The sequence below is a fragment of the Chrysochloris asiatica genome, unplaced genomic scaffold (assembly GCF_000296735.1).
Source record: "Chrysochloris asiatica unplaced genomic scaffold, ChrAsi1.0 scaffold00207, whole genome shotgun sequence".
Taxonomy (NCBI): domain Eukaryota; kingdom Metazoa; phylum Chordata; class Mammalia; order Afrosoricida; family Chrysochloridae; genus Chrysochloris; species Chrysochloris asiatica.
In genome coordinates, this window is record NW_006408725.1 from 5103091 (window position 1) to 5116720 (window position 13630).

A 13630-nucleotide genomic window follows, 5' to 3' on the forward strand; every position below is an offset into this window, starting at 1 on the left:
TGGCAATGAAATGATATACGATGGAATGAATGTAAAACTAAAGTTCTCTCATGTAAACTATCATATAATTCACAATAAAACATTAAAAACAAAAAAAGAGTCACAAGATCTTCCTCATCTTCAGAGGAAGGAAGAGGGAAGTAAGTCTTCATACAGAACTCCCTGTCTTGCTCTTGAGAAGAGCATTCTAAGTGAAATAGTGGGAAATAAATGTAAAGAGGAAGCTGGACAAAGCCATACCAAGTCCTGTAGAGAAAAAGAAACCAAACTGACAATTTTTGCTATGTATAATTGAGTTGATTCTGTCTTGTAGCAACCTTGTATGATAGTAGAATTGCCACATAGGGTTTCCTTGACGGTAATATTTACAGAAGCAGACTGCCAGATCTCCCTTCTGCACAGTTGTTGGTGGGCTTAAACTTTCAGTTAGCAGCCAAGTGCTTAATCATTGTGCCACCAAATTTCCTTAAACTTAAAATTAGGTGTGCAGAACTAGCCTCAACTACAGTGAAATCATTAAACCCAGAGGGAAAAAATACAACAAAACTTAAATGGAGTTGATTAATGTTGGCCCCACCAATGCTAGTCTTGGTTGTGCTATGGGTTAGGCACTGAACTGCTAACTGCAAGGTCAGTGGTTCAAACTAACAGCCACTCAGGGAGAAAGATGAGGCTGTCTGCTTCCACTGAGATTTACAATCTCGGATACCCTAAATCGGGTCACTATGAGTTGGAATCAACATGATTACAGTAGGTTTGGCATGTTGGACTTAATGCTCCCACAAACTACTGAACTACTGAATATGGTGGATTTTTGTATGTTTCAAATTATTCCTGCAAATTTCCTAAATTGAACATATAGTATAAGAATGTACTGTTGTTGTTGTTAAATGCCATTGAATCAGTTCAGACTCATAGCAACCCTGTATAGGGTTTCCAGGACTTGTGATGTGGCACTGTAGGATCAGCACTGGCCTTTGAACCACAAGGTTGGCAGTTCAAACCCACCAGCTGCTCCTTGGAAACCCTATACAGAGTCACTATGAGTCAGAACCAACTCGAAGGCACTTAGCAACAACAAAACTCGCAGGCATTTAGCAACAACAAAGGGCTTCCAACGAGTGGCTGGTGGATTTGAACTGCCAACTTCATAGTTAGCAGTTTCAACCTCTAAATAAATCCAACATGACAATTCTTTACTCAGGGATTAAAGCAGATCATCATTTCTATAGTTGAGTACCCAGTGACATTGTTAGTTCATTGTAGAGATGTGCTACATTTAAAAGAGAAAGAAGAGAAACTCTAAGCCCTTTAGTTAGCAATGGTTTAATGTCTCCAATTTCATGCTCACCTTGTAGAATATGCTCACTGAGTTATGTGGTGAGATGAATAGCCTGCTCTCCCCAGCACAAAAGTTATTTGCTTACGTTTGGATCAGATTTGCATACTCAGATAAAATGTGTTTATAATGAAAACTGCAATGCAATATGAATTTATATCAACCAATTTTCCAGTTTATGATTTCTAAGGAATATTTTCAAAGTAAGAAGTGAGATGATCTGGGTGGATTAAATTTTATGTAAACACAACTCTTGGTTTGAGACAAATTCCAGCTCTAGCTAAAGCTAATCTTAATAAAGAATGAATAAAAAATAAATGAATGAATAAATAAATAAAACTAACATGGCACCTATGAAGAGAATTTGCAAAATTATTGCTCAGTGTTTACGATTCTGGGCTATTTCTTTGAAACATGCTTCACCTCTTAAACATGGACATTCAAATCTTCTTTAATATTCAGTAAAATTTCTTGCAACATATGGTTCCATTGTTATTCTGTTTCATTGTTTTGAGTTTCCTCTTTAGGGACATATATTTTTTAATAATCATACAACTTGTATGTTGTTATTGATAAGTGCTGTTAAGTCAGTTCCAACTCAGCAACCCTGTTTCCGAGCAGTGGCTGATGAATTTGAATCACCGAACTTGAGATTCAAACTGAATTTGATGTCACATGCTTATCCTAGAGTGTCACACCAGGACCCCATAACACATATGTTGCTGTTGTTAAGTATCCTCTAGTCAGTTCTGACTCATAGCAACCTTATATAGGGTTTCCTGGGAGCAGCTGATGGTTTTGAACTGCAGACATTGTGGTTCGAAATCTAATGCTGATCCACAGCACCACACTATAACTTACACGTGGTGGTGGTGATTATGTGCCATGGAGTCAGTTCCAACTCATAACGACCTTGTATAAGATTTCGGAGGTTGTAATTCTTTATGGGAACAGAAAGTCTCATCTTTCTCCTGCAGAACCACTGGTAATTTCAGACCTTGAGATTAGCAGTCCGACTCATAACCATTACACTACCAGAACTCCTTATAACTTGTGTAGAACCTCCCAAAAGACTTTTTTTAAATGGAGTATTTTCACAGTAACCACAAATAGACACATTTATTTCTCATCCTAACAAATATTTTATAATACACAGCTGTACAAATAAGTGTGATTAATACCAATACTTGTTTTTGTGTTAATGGCTTCCTTGGTAATTCTGAGAAAAACTGAATTCACATGTCCAAGAAATGCCTTTGATAAGAGGTGACCAGGGAACAGGAAATTTTTGTTGACCTGATATTTCTCTTCTAGGTGTCTAAGATTGTAGATACTATTTATAATACATTGTGTGACAATTCTAACAACGTTATGAGTCATGCTATGTTGCGGGTCATCACATTGTTGACACGCACTTCACCAAAGAAAATCATCTTTCAGCTTATGGATTACCCAGTCCCAGCAGACAAGTAAGATCCTCTTACATTTGTCTTCAGAGTTTGTATAAAAGTTCCAGGGTCAGAAAGAACTAGGCCCAAAACTTGATCTTTCAAGTTTAGATCTTTCTCTTTTCTTAAAAGAAGATTTGCTCTTTCATTCTATAAGATGAATATAAAGCTTAAGTCAGTCCTCAGCAAATGTTTATCTTCATTATATTATTATTTATATAAAGCTTTAAATTCTGTTGTGCTACCTATCCACACTACCACTCATCTGTCAGTTTGTCATATTGTGGTAGGTTGCGTGTGGCTGTGACGCTGAAAGCTACACCACTGGTGTTTTAAATACCAGAAGGGTCAATCATGGTGGACAAATTTCAGATGAGCTTCCAGATTACTCATAAGGTATCAGCGACACACTGTCAAATAGCACTAGAATACTGAATATTGAAATATGATGAAGTGTTGTGTTTACTGTCCTGCAAAAACACCGAGTGGAAGAATATGCTACTCAAAATACATAGTTAAAGGATTAGGGGAGAGAAGCTCTCTGAAGTATAAAACTCCTCCTGACTTTTTCCCTTTCCTCATATTTTTAGACTTTATCAAAGCAGAAAGTTCAAAAGCATTTTTGCAAGATTTAGAAAAAACATAGGTAGCAGCTTAAATTCTTACATAAGGCTGGTCACAGAGAAACAACAGAGACTTTCTGATTTCAAACACTCCTAACTAAGTCTTCCTAGTTATATAAACATCCTTGATAAACACAGTGGACCCGAGTCTGCTCAGGTCAGGATGCTCTTTCTCACACACACTATCAGGGCAGAACATTCCAAGAAGCTACATTCTTTTAACCCATGTTATGCAACACTTAGTGAAAACAATACCCACAATGAAGAACAAGCACCACAATATTGTCAGATAAAGTGCCAGAAGATTAGTGCCTCAGATTGGAAGGCACTTAAAAAAAAAAAAAAACATGGCTAGGGAAGAGCTACCTTCTCAAAGTAGAGATGACCATGATGGTGTGACTGAAATAAAGCTTTGGGGGCCTTCATTTATTGATGGGACACAATTTGAAATATGCAGAAAAAGCTATAAACATCCATTAATAACCAGAATATGGAATGTACAGATTACAAATCTTGGAAAACTGGAAGTTGTCAAAAATGAAATGGAACATATAACTTTCGATATCCAACTTCTGGTGAGTCACTGTTTCAAAAAGAATTGGTTAATGTTCAAGCATTTCAAGAGGCAGCATATGATCAAGAGCCAATGGTACTGAATGAAGAAATCCAAGGTACACTGAAGGCATTAGCAAAGAACAAGGCTCTGGGAATTGATGGGATACAAATTGAAATCTTTTCAACAAATGGACGCACCAGTGGAGGCACTCACACATGTATGCCAAGAAATTTGGAAGACAGCTCCCTGGCCAACTGATAGGAAGATATTCCTAATTGTGCCCATTCTAAAGAGAGGTGAGCCAAAAGAATGTGCAAATCATTGGACAATGTCACTGATATCACATGCAAGTAAAATTTTGCTAAGGATATTTCAAAAGTGGTTGCAACAGTACATTGACAAAACTTCCAGGAGTTCAAATCGGATTCACATGAGGACATGGAGTGAGGGATATTATTGCTGAAGTCAGATGGATCTTGGCTGAAAGCAGAGAATACCAGAAAAAATGTGTACTTATGCTTTATTGATTATGTAAAGGATTTCAATTATGTGGATCATGACAAACTATGGACAACATTGCAAAGAATGAGTATCCTGGAACATTTAATTGTGTTCATGAGGAACCTGTACATAGACCAAGAGGCAGTAGTTCGAACAATAGAACAATGAATCATTTAAAATTAGGAAAGTAGGGCTGTATTTTTTCCCTATACTTATTCAATCTGTACGCTGAGCAAATAATCCTAGAAACTAGATTATATGAAGAGAACGTGGCATCAGGATTGGAGGAAGTCTCATTAACAACCTGTAACACGCAGATTCTACAACTTTATTTGCTGAAAGTGAAGAGGACTTAAAATACTACTGATAAAGATCAAAGACCACAGCCTTCAGTATGAGTTGCACCTCAATGCAAAGAAAATAAAAACCCTCACCACTGGACTAATAAACAATATCCATATAAATGGAGAAAAGATTGAAGTTGTCACACTTCATTTACTCATTCAATCATCATCACTCCTGAACACAGCAGCCAAGAAGTCAAATAACGCATTAGGCAAATCTGTAGCATGAGACCACTGTAAAGTGCTGAAGGGCAAAGATGTCAGTTTGAGGACTAAGGCGCACCTGACCCAAGCCATAGTATCTTCAATAACCTCATATGTATGTAATTTGGACAATGAATAAAGAAGACAATAGAAGAATTGATGCATTTGAGTTGCAGTGTTGGAGGAGAATGTTAAAAATGCCATGGACTTCCCAAAGAACAAACAAATCTTTATTTGTAGATGAGGAGCCAGAATGCTCCTTAGAAGCCAACAGATCCAAACTTTTGTCTCATATTTTGGACATATTATCAGGAGGGAGCAATCCATGGAGAAGGAAATCTTGCTTGGTAAAGTGTAGGATCAGCGAATAAGTGGAAGAACCCCCCATCCCCAGATTTGTGGCACAGTGACAACAGCAATGGGGTCAAGTGTAGTAACGATTGTAAGATTGGCACAGGACCAGGCAGTGTTTCATTCAGTTGTGCATAAGGTCACTATGAATCAATACCAACTAGATGGCATCTAATAACAACAACCTATGCATAGGAAAAAGACCTGCGGATTAACTTCCATAAGATTACAGCCTAGTAGGAAACCCTATGGGGATGTTCTACTTTATGAAACCCTTTCAGGCTGGTCGCTTAACGTCAAAATTAACTCCATGACACACAATAACAACCTATCACATAGAAACAAATCTCTCCACAAAGTGATAATGGGTTTTTATTCTAATAGGTGACTTTACCCATTTTTCTTTAGGAAAAAATTAATAAAAGTATTTTTATCACTAATTAAGGGCCAACATATATATTTTCACCCACCAATAAGGCAATGGAACATTGTAAATTCTCAAATATAGTTGGGAGTCTGCTATTTCTTAACTGTTCATCTTAAATTCATGGTCTAGGATCACAAGTATTGCTTAACAAGAAAAAACATTCTAGATGTGAGCATATGGGAAAATGTAATCTAACAAGTACATTTTAAGAGCATAGCAAATCATATCACTGTACTTTGACAAGCTGTACAATGAAAAGAAAGGTATTCATTTTCAATTATAAGTATTTCAAGTTTTCTTTACTTCCAGCAAGCAAAGTTGTGTCATCTGTACATTGCAGGTTTTTGATGCACCATCCTTCAATATTAATGCCATATACTTCTTCACATAATACAGCTTCGTGGATTACTTGCTCAGCATACAGGTTGAATAAATGTGGTGAAAGGATACAAAACTGGCTCACACATTTCTCGATTTAAAGCCATGATTCAGTATCTCCTTGCTTCTTGGTCTATAAACATGCTCCTCCTGACCACAACTAAGTGTTCTGGAATATCTGTTCTTCACAATGTTATCCATAGTTTGTCATGCTCCACACAGTTGACAGCCTTTGTAGCATCAATAAACCACAAGTAAACATCTTTCTGGTATTCTCTGCTTTCTGCCAAGAGCCAGTTGACATCACTAATTATACTCCTAGTTCCATGTCCACTTCTGGATCCCGCTTCAATTTCTGGCAACTCCTTGCCAATAACTCCTGTAACCATTTCTGAATTATCTTGAGCAAATTTTTATTTGCATATGATATTAATGATATTGCTCAATAATTTCCACATTCCTTTGGGTCACCTCTATTTGGAATGGGCACAAATCAGGATCTCTTCCAATCAGTAGGCCTTGTAGCTGTCTTCCAAATATCTGGGCATTGACAATTGAGGACCTCCAGCACTGCATCAGTTTGTTAAAACATTTCAATCTGTAGCCTGTCAATTATTGAAGCCTAATTTTATTTTTTTGCCAGTGCTTTCTGTGAAGCTTGAGCTTCTTCCTTCTACACCATCAGTTCTTGTCATGGTTGAACATCAATCAATTCTTTTTGGTAAAGTGACTCTGTGTAGCCTTTCCATCTTCTTTTGATATTTCCTGAGCCTTTCAATATTTTGTCCATAGAATCATTCACTACTACAAACTCAGATTTGAATTTTGTCTTCAGTTCTTTCAGCTTTAGACATAGTGAGCTTACTCTTCCTTTCTGGTTTTCTAAGTCCAGGTCTTTGCACATTTCATTATAATACTTAATGTTGTCTTCTCTAGCTGTTTAGCTTCTCTTTTCTGTTTAGCTCTTTTATGTAATCATTTTTGCCAGTTAGTTTAGCTTCTCAAAGTACAAGGGCAAGTTTCAGTGTCTCTGATATTCCCTTTGGTCTTTTATATCCTATCTTTTTAATGTCCTTTTGTATCCTTCATGGATGCTGCTGCTGATGTATTCCCACAACTCTTCTGGTTTCTGATCTTTAGTGTCTAATATATCAAATCTGTTCTTGAGATGGTCTCTAAATTCAGGTGGGATATATTCAATGCCATATCTTGACTTTAGTGTACTTGTTTTAGTTTTCTTCAGCTTCAGCATGAACTTACATATGAACAATTGATGATCTTTTCCACAGTCAGCCCCTGGCTTTGTTTTGGGTTGTTACTGAGCTTCTCCATTGTCTCTTCCCACATATTAAGTCAATTTGATTCCAACATATTCCATTCAGTGAGGTCCACATGTATAGTAGCCATTTATGTTGTTGAAAAAAATTATTTGCAATGAACAAGTCACTGGTCTTGCAAAAATCTATCATGTGATTTCCAGCATAATTTCTATCACCAAGGTCATATTTTCCAACTAGTGATCCTTCCTCCTGAATTTCAGCTTTCACATTTTGATATCCAATAAACTATCAATGCATCTTAATTGCATGTTTGATCAGTTTCAGACTGAAGAATTGGTATAATTCTTTAATTTCATTATCATTGGCTTTAGTAGTTGATGCTTAAATTTGAATAATAGTCATATTAACTAGTCTTCCTTATAGGTGGGTGGGTATTATCCTATCACAGATAGCAGTGTACTTCAAGATACATCTTGAGATGTTTTTTTTGACCATGAACGAGACACCATTGCTCAACTACTGAATTCCAGCATAGTAAACCACATGATTGTGGGATTCAAAATAGCCAATACTAGTACATTTCAGTTCACTGATGTGTTCCACTTTATTTTTGATGGATTCCTAGATTCATACTTCATAAATTCCACATTTCAATTATGAATAGATGTTTGCAGCTGTTTCATCTCATTCTGTATCCCATCAACAAATGAAGATGCCAAATGCTTTGCTCCATCCACGCCATTAAGGTCAACTGTACACTGAGGAGGTAACATTTCCTTAGTCTTATTTTGAGTGCCTTGTAGCCTGAGGAGGCTCATCTTCAGGCAATATATTAGACAATGTTCTACTGGGATTGATTAGATTTTCAGAAGCTTACCCTTCAGCAGTCATCTGCTTCTCCTTTCTTCTAATCTGCCTTTGTCTGAAATCCATGCTGAATCCTGTTCACCATGGGTGACCCTGCTAGTATTTAAAATACTGGTGGCATCGTTTCCAACATCACGGCAACACATATGCCACCACAGTACAAAAAAAGTAGTGACAGGTGAGTAGTGGACTGAATAAAGTACCCTACCATCTAGCATTTTATATATAAATATAAATATGGATGGATGGATGCATGAATATATAAATAACATTAATGAATCGAGTACAAATAATATGTTTGCATTTTATCCAGTATAAATTGGCACAATTAGAGATAGGTGAACTTAGCTGCTGAGGTCAGCAACAGGTCTTATATAAAGACAGGTGTGGACTGAGGTAGAAAAGGACAGGATATGGACTTGAGCTAAGCCAGAGAAACACACAGAGAATCTAATCAGTCAGAAGGTAAGGACAACAGGTAAGAAAGTGGGTACAGCATATGTGATTTGATGTTTAAAGTTTTAAGAATGTCCTTAAGCAGGCAGTAGCGGTGGTTGATAGTTTTCATGTAATCATGTATATTCATGTTGAGGGAAGTCAGCTCCCTCAAAGCCCCCCTCTCCATATTAGGAACCTAGAGAGGGACTGAGTTCATGTAGCCTTGATTGTCATGGTATCAGGCATCGAGGTGGGTAGCTGTTTTTAAGATGAACAGCAACAAGAATAATTTTAAAGGGTGACTGAGAGTATAGGGGAAGGAACTAGGGGACTGGAGGTCAAGAAGCTGTAGTTTAAATTAGTGTCACTTATTAAATATGTAACTTTCTGCAAAGAGACTCACTTCTCTGAACTCAGTTTTATTATTTGTAAAATGTGGCCAGTGTAGTTCATTGTCATTATGGTCTCTCTCAATTCTCAGCAATTTTGTTACTAGGAAACATTTTCTGAGGCAAATGTTTTTGACCAGGTATAAGATATGAGCAGGCTGGAACTCACTGAAGAGAAAAAGAGATTATTAATATGTAGAAACACTAGTACTGTTCTACTGATTGTTAAGATATTAAAATGTTCATTTACTGGTTTGTGAAAAACTGCTGCCCTGATCCAACTGCCACCCTGGCCACCAGAAACTCCTCTCCTGGAACTCTTGTATCTTTTCACAATTCAGTAATTTAAAGGTAAATGCCAGGCACAGATCTCTGTGAGCTTGCTCCAACTGACTGACTAAAGCTTATGTAATAAACTCCAAAGCTCTAGCTGTTTTTAAGATGAACAGCAACAATAATAATCTTAAACGGTGACTAAAGCACTACAACAGGCTGTCCCTGGGTCTATAACTTATCACCACTCACCACTATTCCCAGAGAATTCAACAATTAGTTAGCCAGCTCACTACACCTCCTGTCTTCCAGTCCCCAACCCTCTGTGAACTACTAGCCACAACAGACCCAGGATTTAATGGAAAAGATGATGCACTAGTGGCCACCCAGTTAGCGCACAAATGTTGCCCAACTGCCCTCTCAAAGATATACTTGCAGCTGCCAAACAGTGGTATACTGGAATCATCCTTCTGTGTCCTACAGCCTTTAAGATGCTTAGTTCTCAATGAGAATAACTGAACCTTCTTGTGCTCATTGGGACTGCAAAGTCTATTTGAACTGCAAAATCAGCAGTTCAAGCTCATCAGTCACTCCTCAGAAACCCTATACAGGGTCGCTATGAGTCAAAACTGACTCGCAGGCAATTAACAACAACAAGGGCACCAGCAGGTGCTGTGTGGGCTCCAAGAGCATGCTAAGTCACTTGCAAGACACATAGAGGTCAAACTGACTGACACATATTATGGGGGAAGGTTTGAACCTGAAGGATGACAGAGGTCCATGTCTCTTTCTCTGTAGACTTTTTACCATATCTGTAGCATTTCATACCCATCTAGTATGAGGAGTTTATGAAAACCTACCAATTTGCGCTAATCATGAGCATTAGCAAATTAATGCTATTAATAAAAATTAGACCTAATAGGCATAGACTTTTTGCTCTAAGGCAGAAATTGATTTAAATATATCCTAATTCACTGTAGAACGCTAGCATCATTCTCCATACTCTATAGATGAAAACAATGAGGAAAAGAAAATTGATTTAAAACTTAAGAAACAGGATGGGGAATCCAGTTTGGTCCTACTTTTGCCACCTCTTCCATGGCCTGAATAGATCTACCTATTTAAATATGACATTCTAATAAATATTTTTTGGAAACTGATCTTAATTAGTTTATAATAACTTACTATTAAAATTATTTATTAGTTCATACTATAGCTTATACATGAAAAAGTCAGACTAGCAGAAACTAGACTCCTTAGTTTAGCTGAAGTTGAGAGCAGATTTAGCATCATGAACGACATCTGTGATGTTAAGAGAGTCTCTACTCTAGGCTACAAGTCACCTAACAACTGTCAGCTTAATCAAATAATTTTTGACACTTTACGTCAAATCACAGCTCAATAAGGGCATCAATGAGCTACTGATAACTACATCAAAACCAATCACACTACCAATTATTAAAAGTCAACAAATGATTTGGGAAGGACTAGAATACTTTCCTGTTGTTGTGAGGTGCATGAGTCGGTTCCAGCTCATAGCGTTTCTATACACAACAGAATGAAACACTGCCCATTTCTGCGCCAACCTTACAATCATTGTTACATTTGAGCCCATTGCAGCTGCCACTGTGCCAATCTTTTTCACTACAGGTCTTCCTCTTTTTCGGGGACCCTCCACATTACAAAGTATGATGTCCTTCTCCAGGAATTGGTCCCTCCTGATAATATGTCTGAAGTATGAGAGATGAAGTGGTGCCAGCCTGGCATCTAAGGAATTCTAGCTGTATTTCCAACACTAATTTGTTTGTTCTTTGGACAGGTCATGAAACTTTCAATATTCTTCTCCAACACCATAATTCAAATGCATCAATTCTGTTGCACTCTTCCTTACTCATTGTCCAACTTCAACATTCATATGAGGGTATGGAAATACCCTGGGTTGGGTTAGGCACACCTTAGTCCTCAAACCGACATCTTTGATCTTGACCACTTTAAAGCAGTCTTGTGCAGCAGATTTGCCTAGTGCAATATGTCAATTGATTTAACTGTTGCTTCCATGAGTGTTGATAGTGAATCAAAGCAAAACGAAGTCTTTGACAACTTCAATCTTCTCTCAATTTATCATGATGTTATTTATTGGTCCAGTGGTGAGGATTTTTGTTTTATTTACACTGAGGTGTAACCCATACTGAAGGCTGTGATCTTCATCAGTTAAGTATTTTAAGTCCTCTTCACTTTGAGCAAGCAAAGTTGTTAATGAGTCTTCCTCCAATCCTTATATTCTTCTTCATATAATCCAGCTTCTTGGACTATTTGCTCAGCATACAGATTGAATAGCTGTGGTGAAAGAACACAGTACTGGTGCACACCTTTCCTTATTTTATACCATTCACTGTCCTCTTGTTCTTTCAAATCACTGGCTCTTGGTCTATGTATAGGTTCCTCATGATCACAATTAAGAATTCCTGAATACCCATCCTTTGAAATGTTATCCATTATTATAGTCCACAGAGTCTAAAGCTTTTGCATAGTCAATAAAACACAGGCAAATGTCTTTCTGGTATTCTCTGCTTTCAGCCAAAATCCATCTGCCTTCAGCAATGATATCCCTCACTCCACATCTGAATCAATCTGGCTTGAACCATCAATGTACTGTTGCAGCAGTTTTTGAATTATATCTAGCAAAATTTTACTTGCCTGTGATATTAATGATACTGTTTGATGGTTTTCACATGCCATTGACTCAATTTTCTCTAGAATGGACACAAATATGGATGTTTAATCAGTTGGCCAAATAATCTTTCCCCAAATTTCTTGGCATAGATGAGTGAGTGCCTCCAGTGCTGTCTCCATTTGTTGAAATATTTCAGATTGTATTCCATCAATTCCTGGAGCCTTGCTCTCTGCCAATGCCTTCAGTACACCTTGGACTTCTTCCTTCAGTACCGCTAGCTCTTGATCATATGCTACCTTTTGAAATGGTTGAACATTGACCTTTTTACTTTTTTGAACAGGGGTTCTGAGTATTCCTTCCATTTTCTTTTCATGCTTTTTACATCATTCGATATTTACCCATAAAATCCTTCAATATTGAAAGTTGAGGCTTGACATTTGTCCTTAGTTCTTTCAGCTTGAGAAATTCTGATCATGTTTTTCCCCTTAACTCTAGGTCTTTGCACATTTCATTGTAATACTTGACTTTGTCTTCTCCAGTGGCTATTTGAAATTTTCTATTCAGCTTTTTTACCTCCTCATGTTTTCCATTTGCTTTAACATCTCTACTCTGGAGAACAAGTTTCAGATTTTCTTCTGACATTCATTTGTCTTCTTAATGACCTTTGTTTCTTTCCTGTATGATGCTGTTAATGTCATCCCACAGCTATTCTGGTCTCATGTATCAAATCAGTTCTTGAGATGACCTATAAATTCAGGCGGGATGTGCTCAAAGTCATATTTTGGCTGTAGTGGACTTGTTTTAATTTTCTTCAACTTCAGCCTGAACTTGAAAATATGTATGCCACAGTCTGCCTCTGGCCATGTTTTAGCTGATGATATAAAGCTTTTCCACCGTCTTTTCCTATAAATGGAGTCAGTTTGATTTCTGTGTATTCTGGTGAGTTCTATGTGTATCGTTTTCTTTCATGTTGCTTAAAAAAATGTATTTACGAAGATTAAATCACTGATCTTGCAAAATTCTACCATGGAATTTTCAGCCACATTTCTATCACCAAGGTCATATTTTCCAACTACTGATCTTTCCTCTTTGTTTCCAATCTTTCCAACCTTTGCATTTCAGTCATCAGCAATTATCAATACAAATGACTGTCCTTTCCAAATCATTTGTTAAGTAGAATGTGGCTCTGTAAGATAAGCATTGAACTACTAACTAAAAGGTCAGCAACTCAAATCCACCAGCCACTTTTTGGAAATGCTATATGGGGTTGCTAAGAGTCAGAACCAATTGGACGGCACTAAACAACAAGAAAACTTTGATGATTAATTTTCCATATATATATATATATGGAGCTCTGGTAGCATAGTGGTTACGAATTGGGCTGCGAACCTTAAGGTCAGCGGTTCGAAACTACTAGCCGCTCCGCGGGAGAAAGATGAGGCTTTCTACTCCCATAAGGATTTACACCCTCGGAAACCCTGTACAGGGTCGCTATGGGTCGGACCCAACTCGATGTCACTTAACAACAACAACAATAT

General features: G+C 37.4%; 1 protein-coding gene across 1 annotated transcript in view; it reads left to right on the plus strand.

The window, feature by feature from the left end:
- The window catches only part of MROH9 (maestro heat-like repeat family member 9), a 257235-nt gene that overhangs the window by 179672 nt on the left and 63933 nt on the right, over nucleotides 1-13630 (plus strand). Inside the window, exon 9 of the mRNA XM_006872660.1 lies at nucleotides 2654-2808. Coding sequence (XP_006872722.1) covers nucleotides 2654-2808 — 155 coding nt within the window. The remainder of the gene's footprint in view (nucleotides 1-2653; nucleotides 2809-13630) is intronic.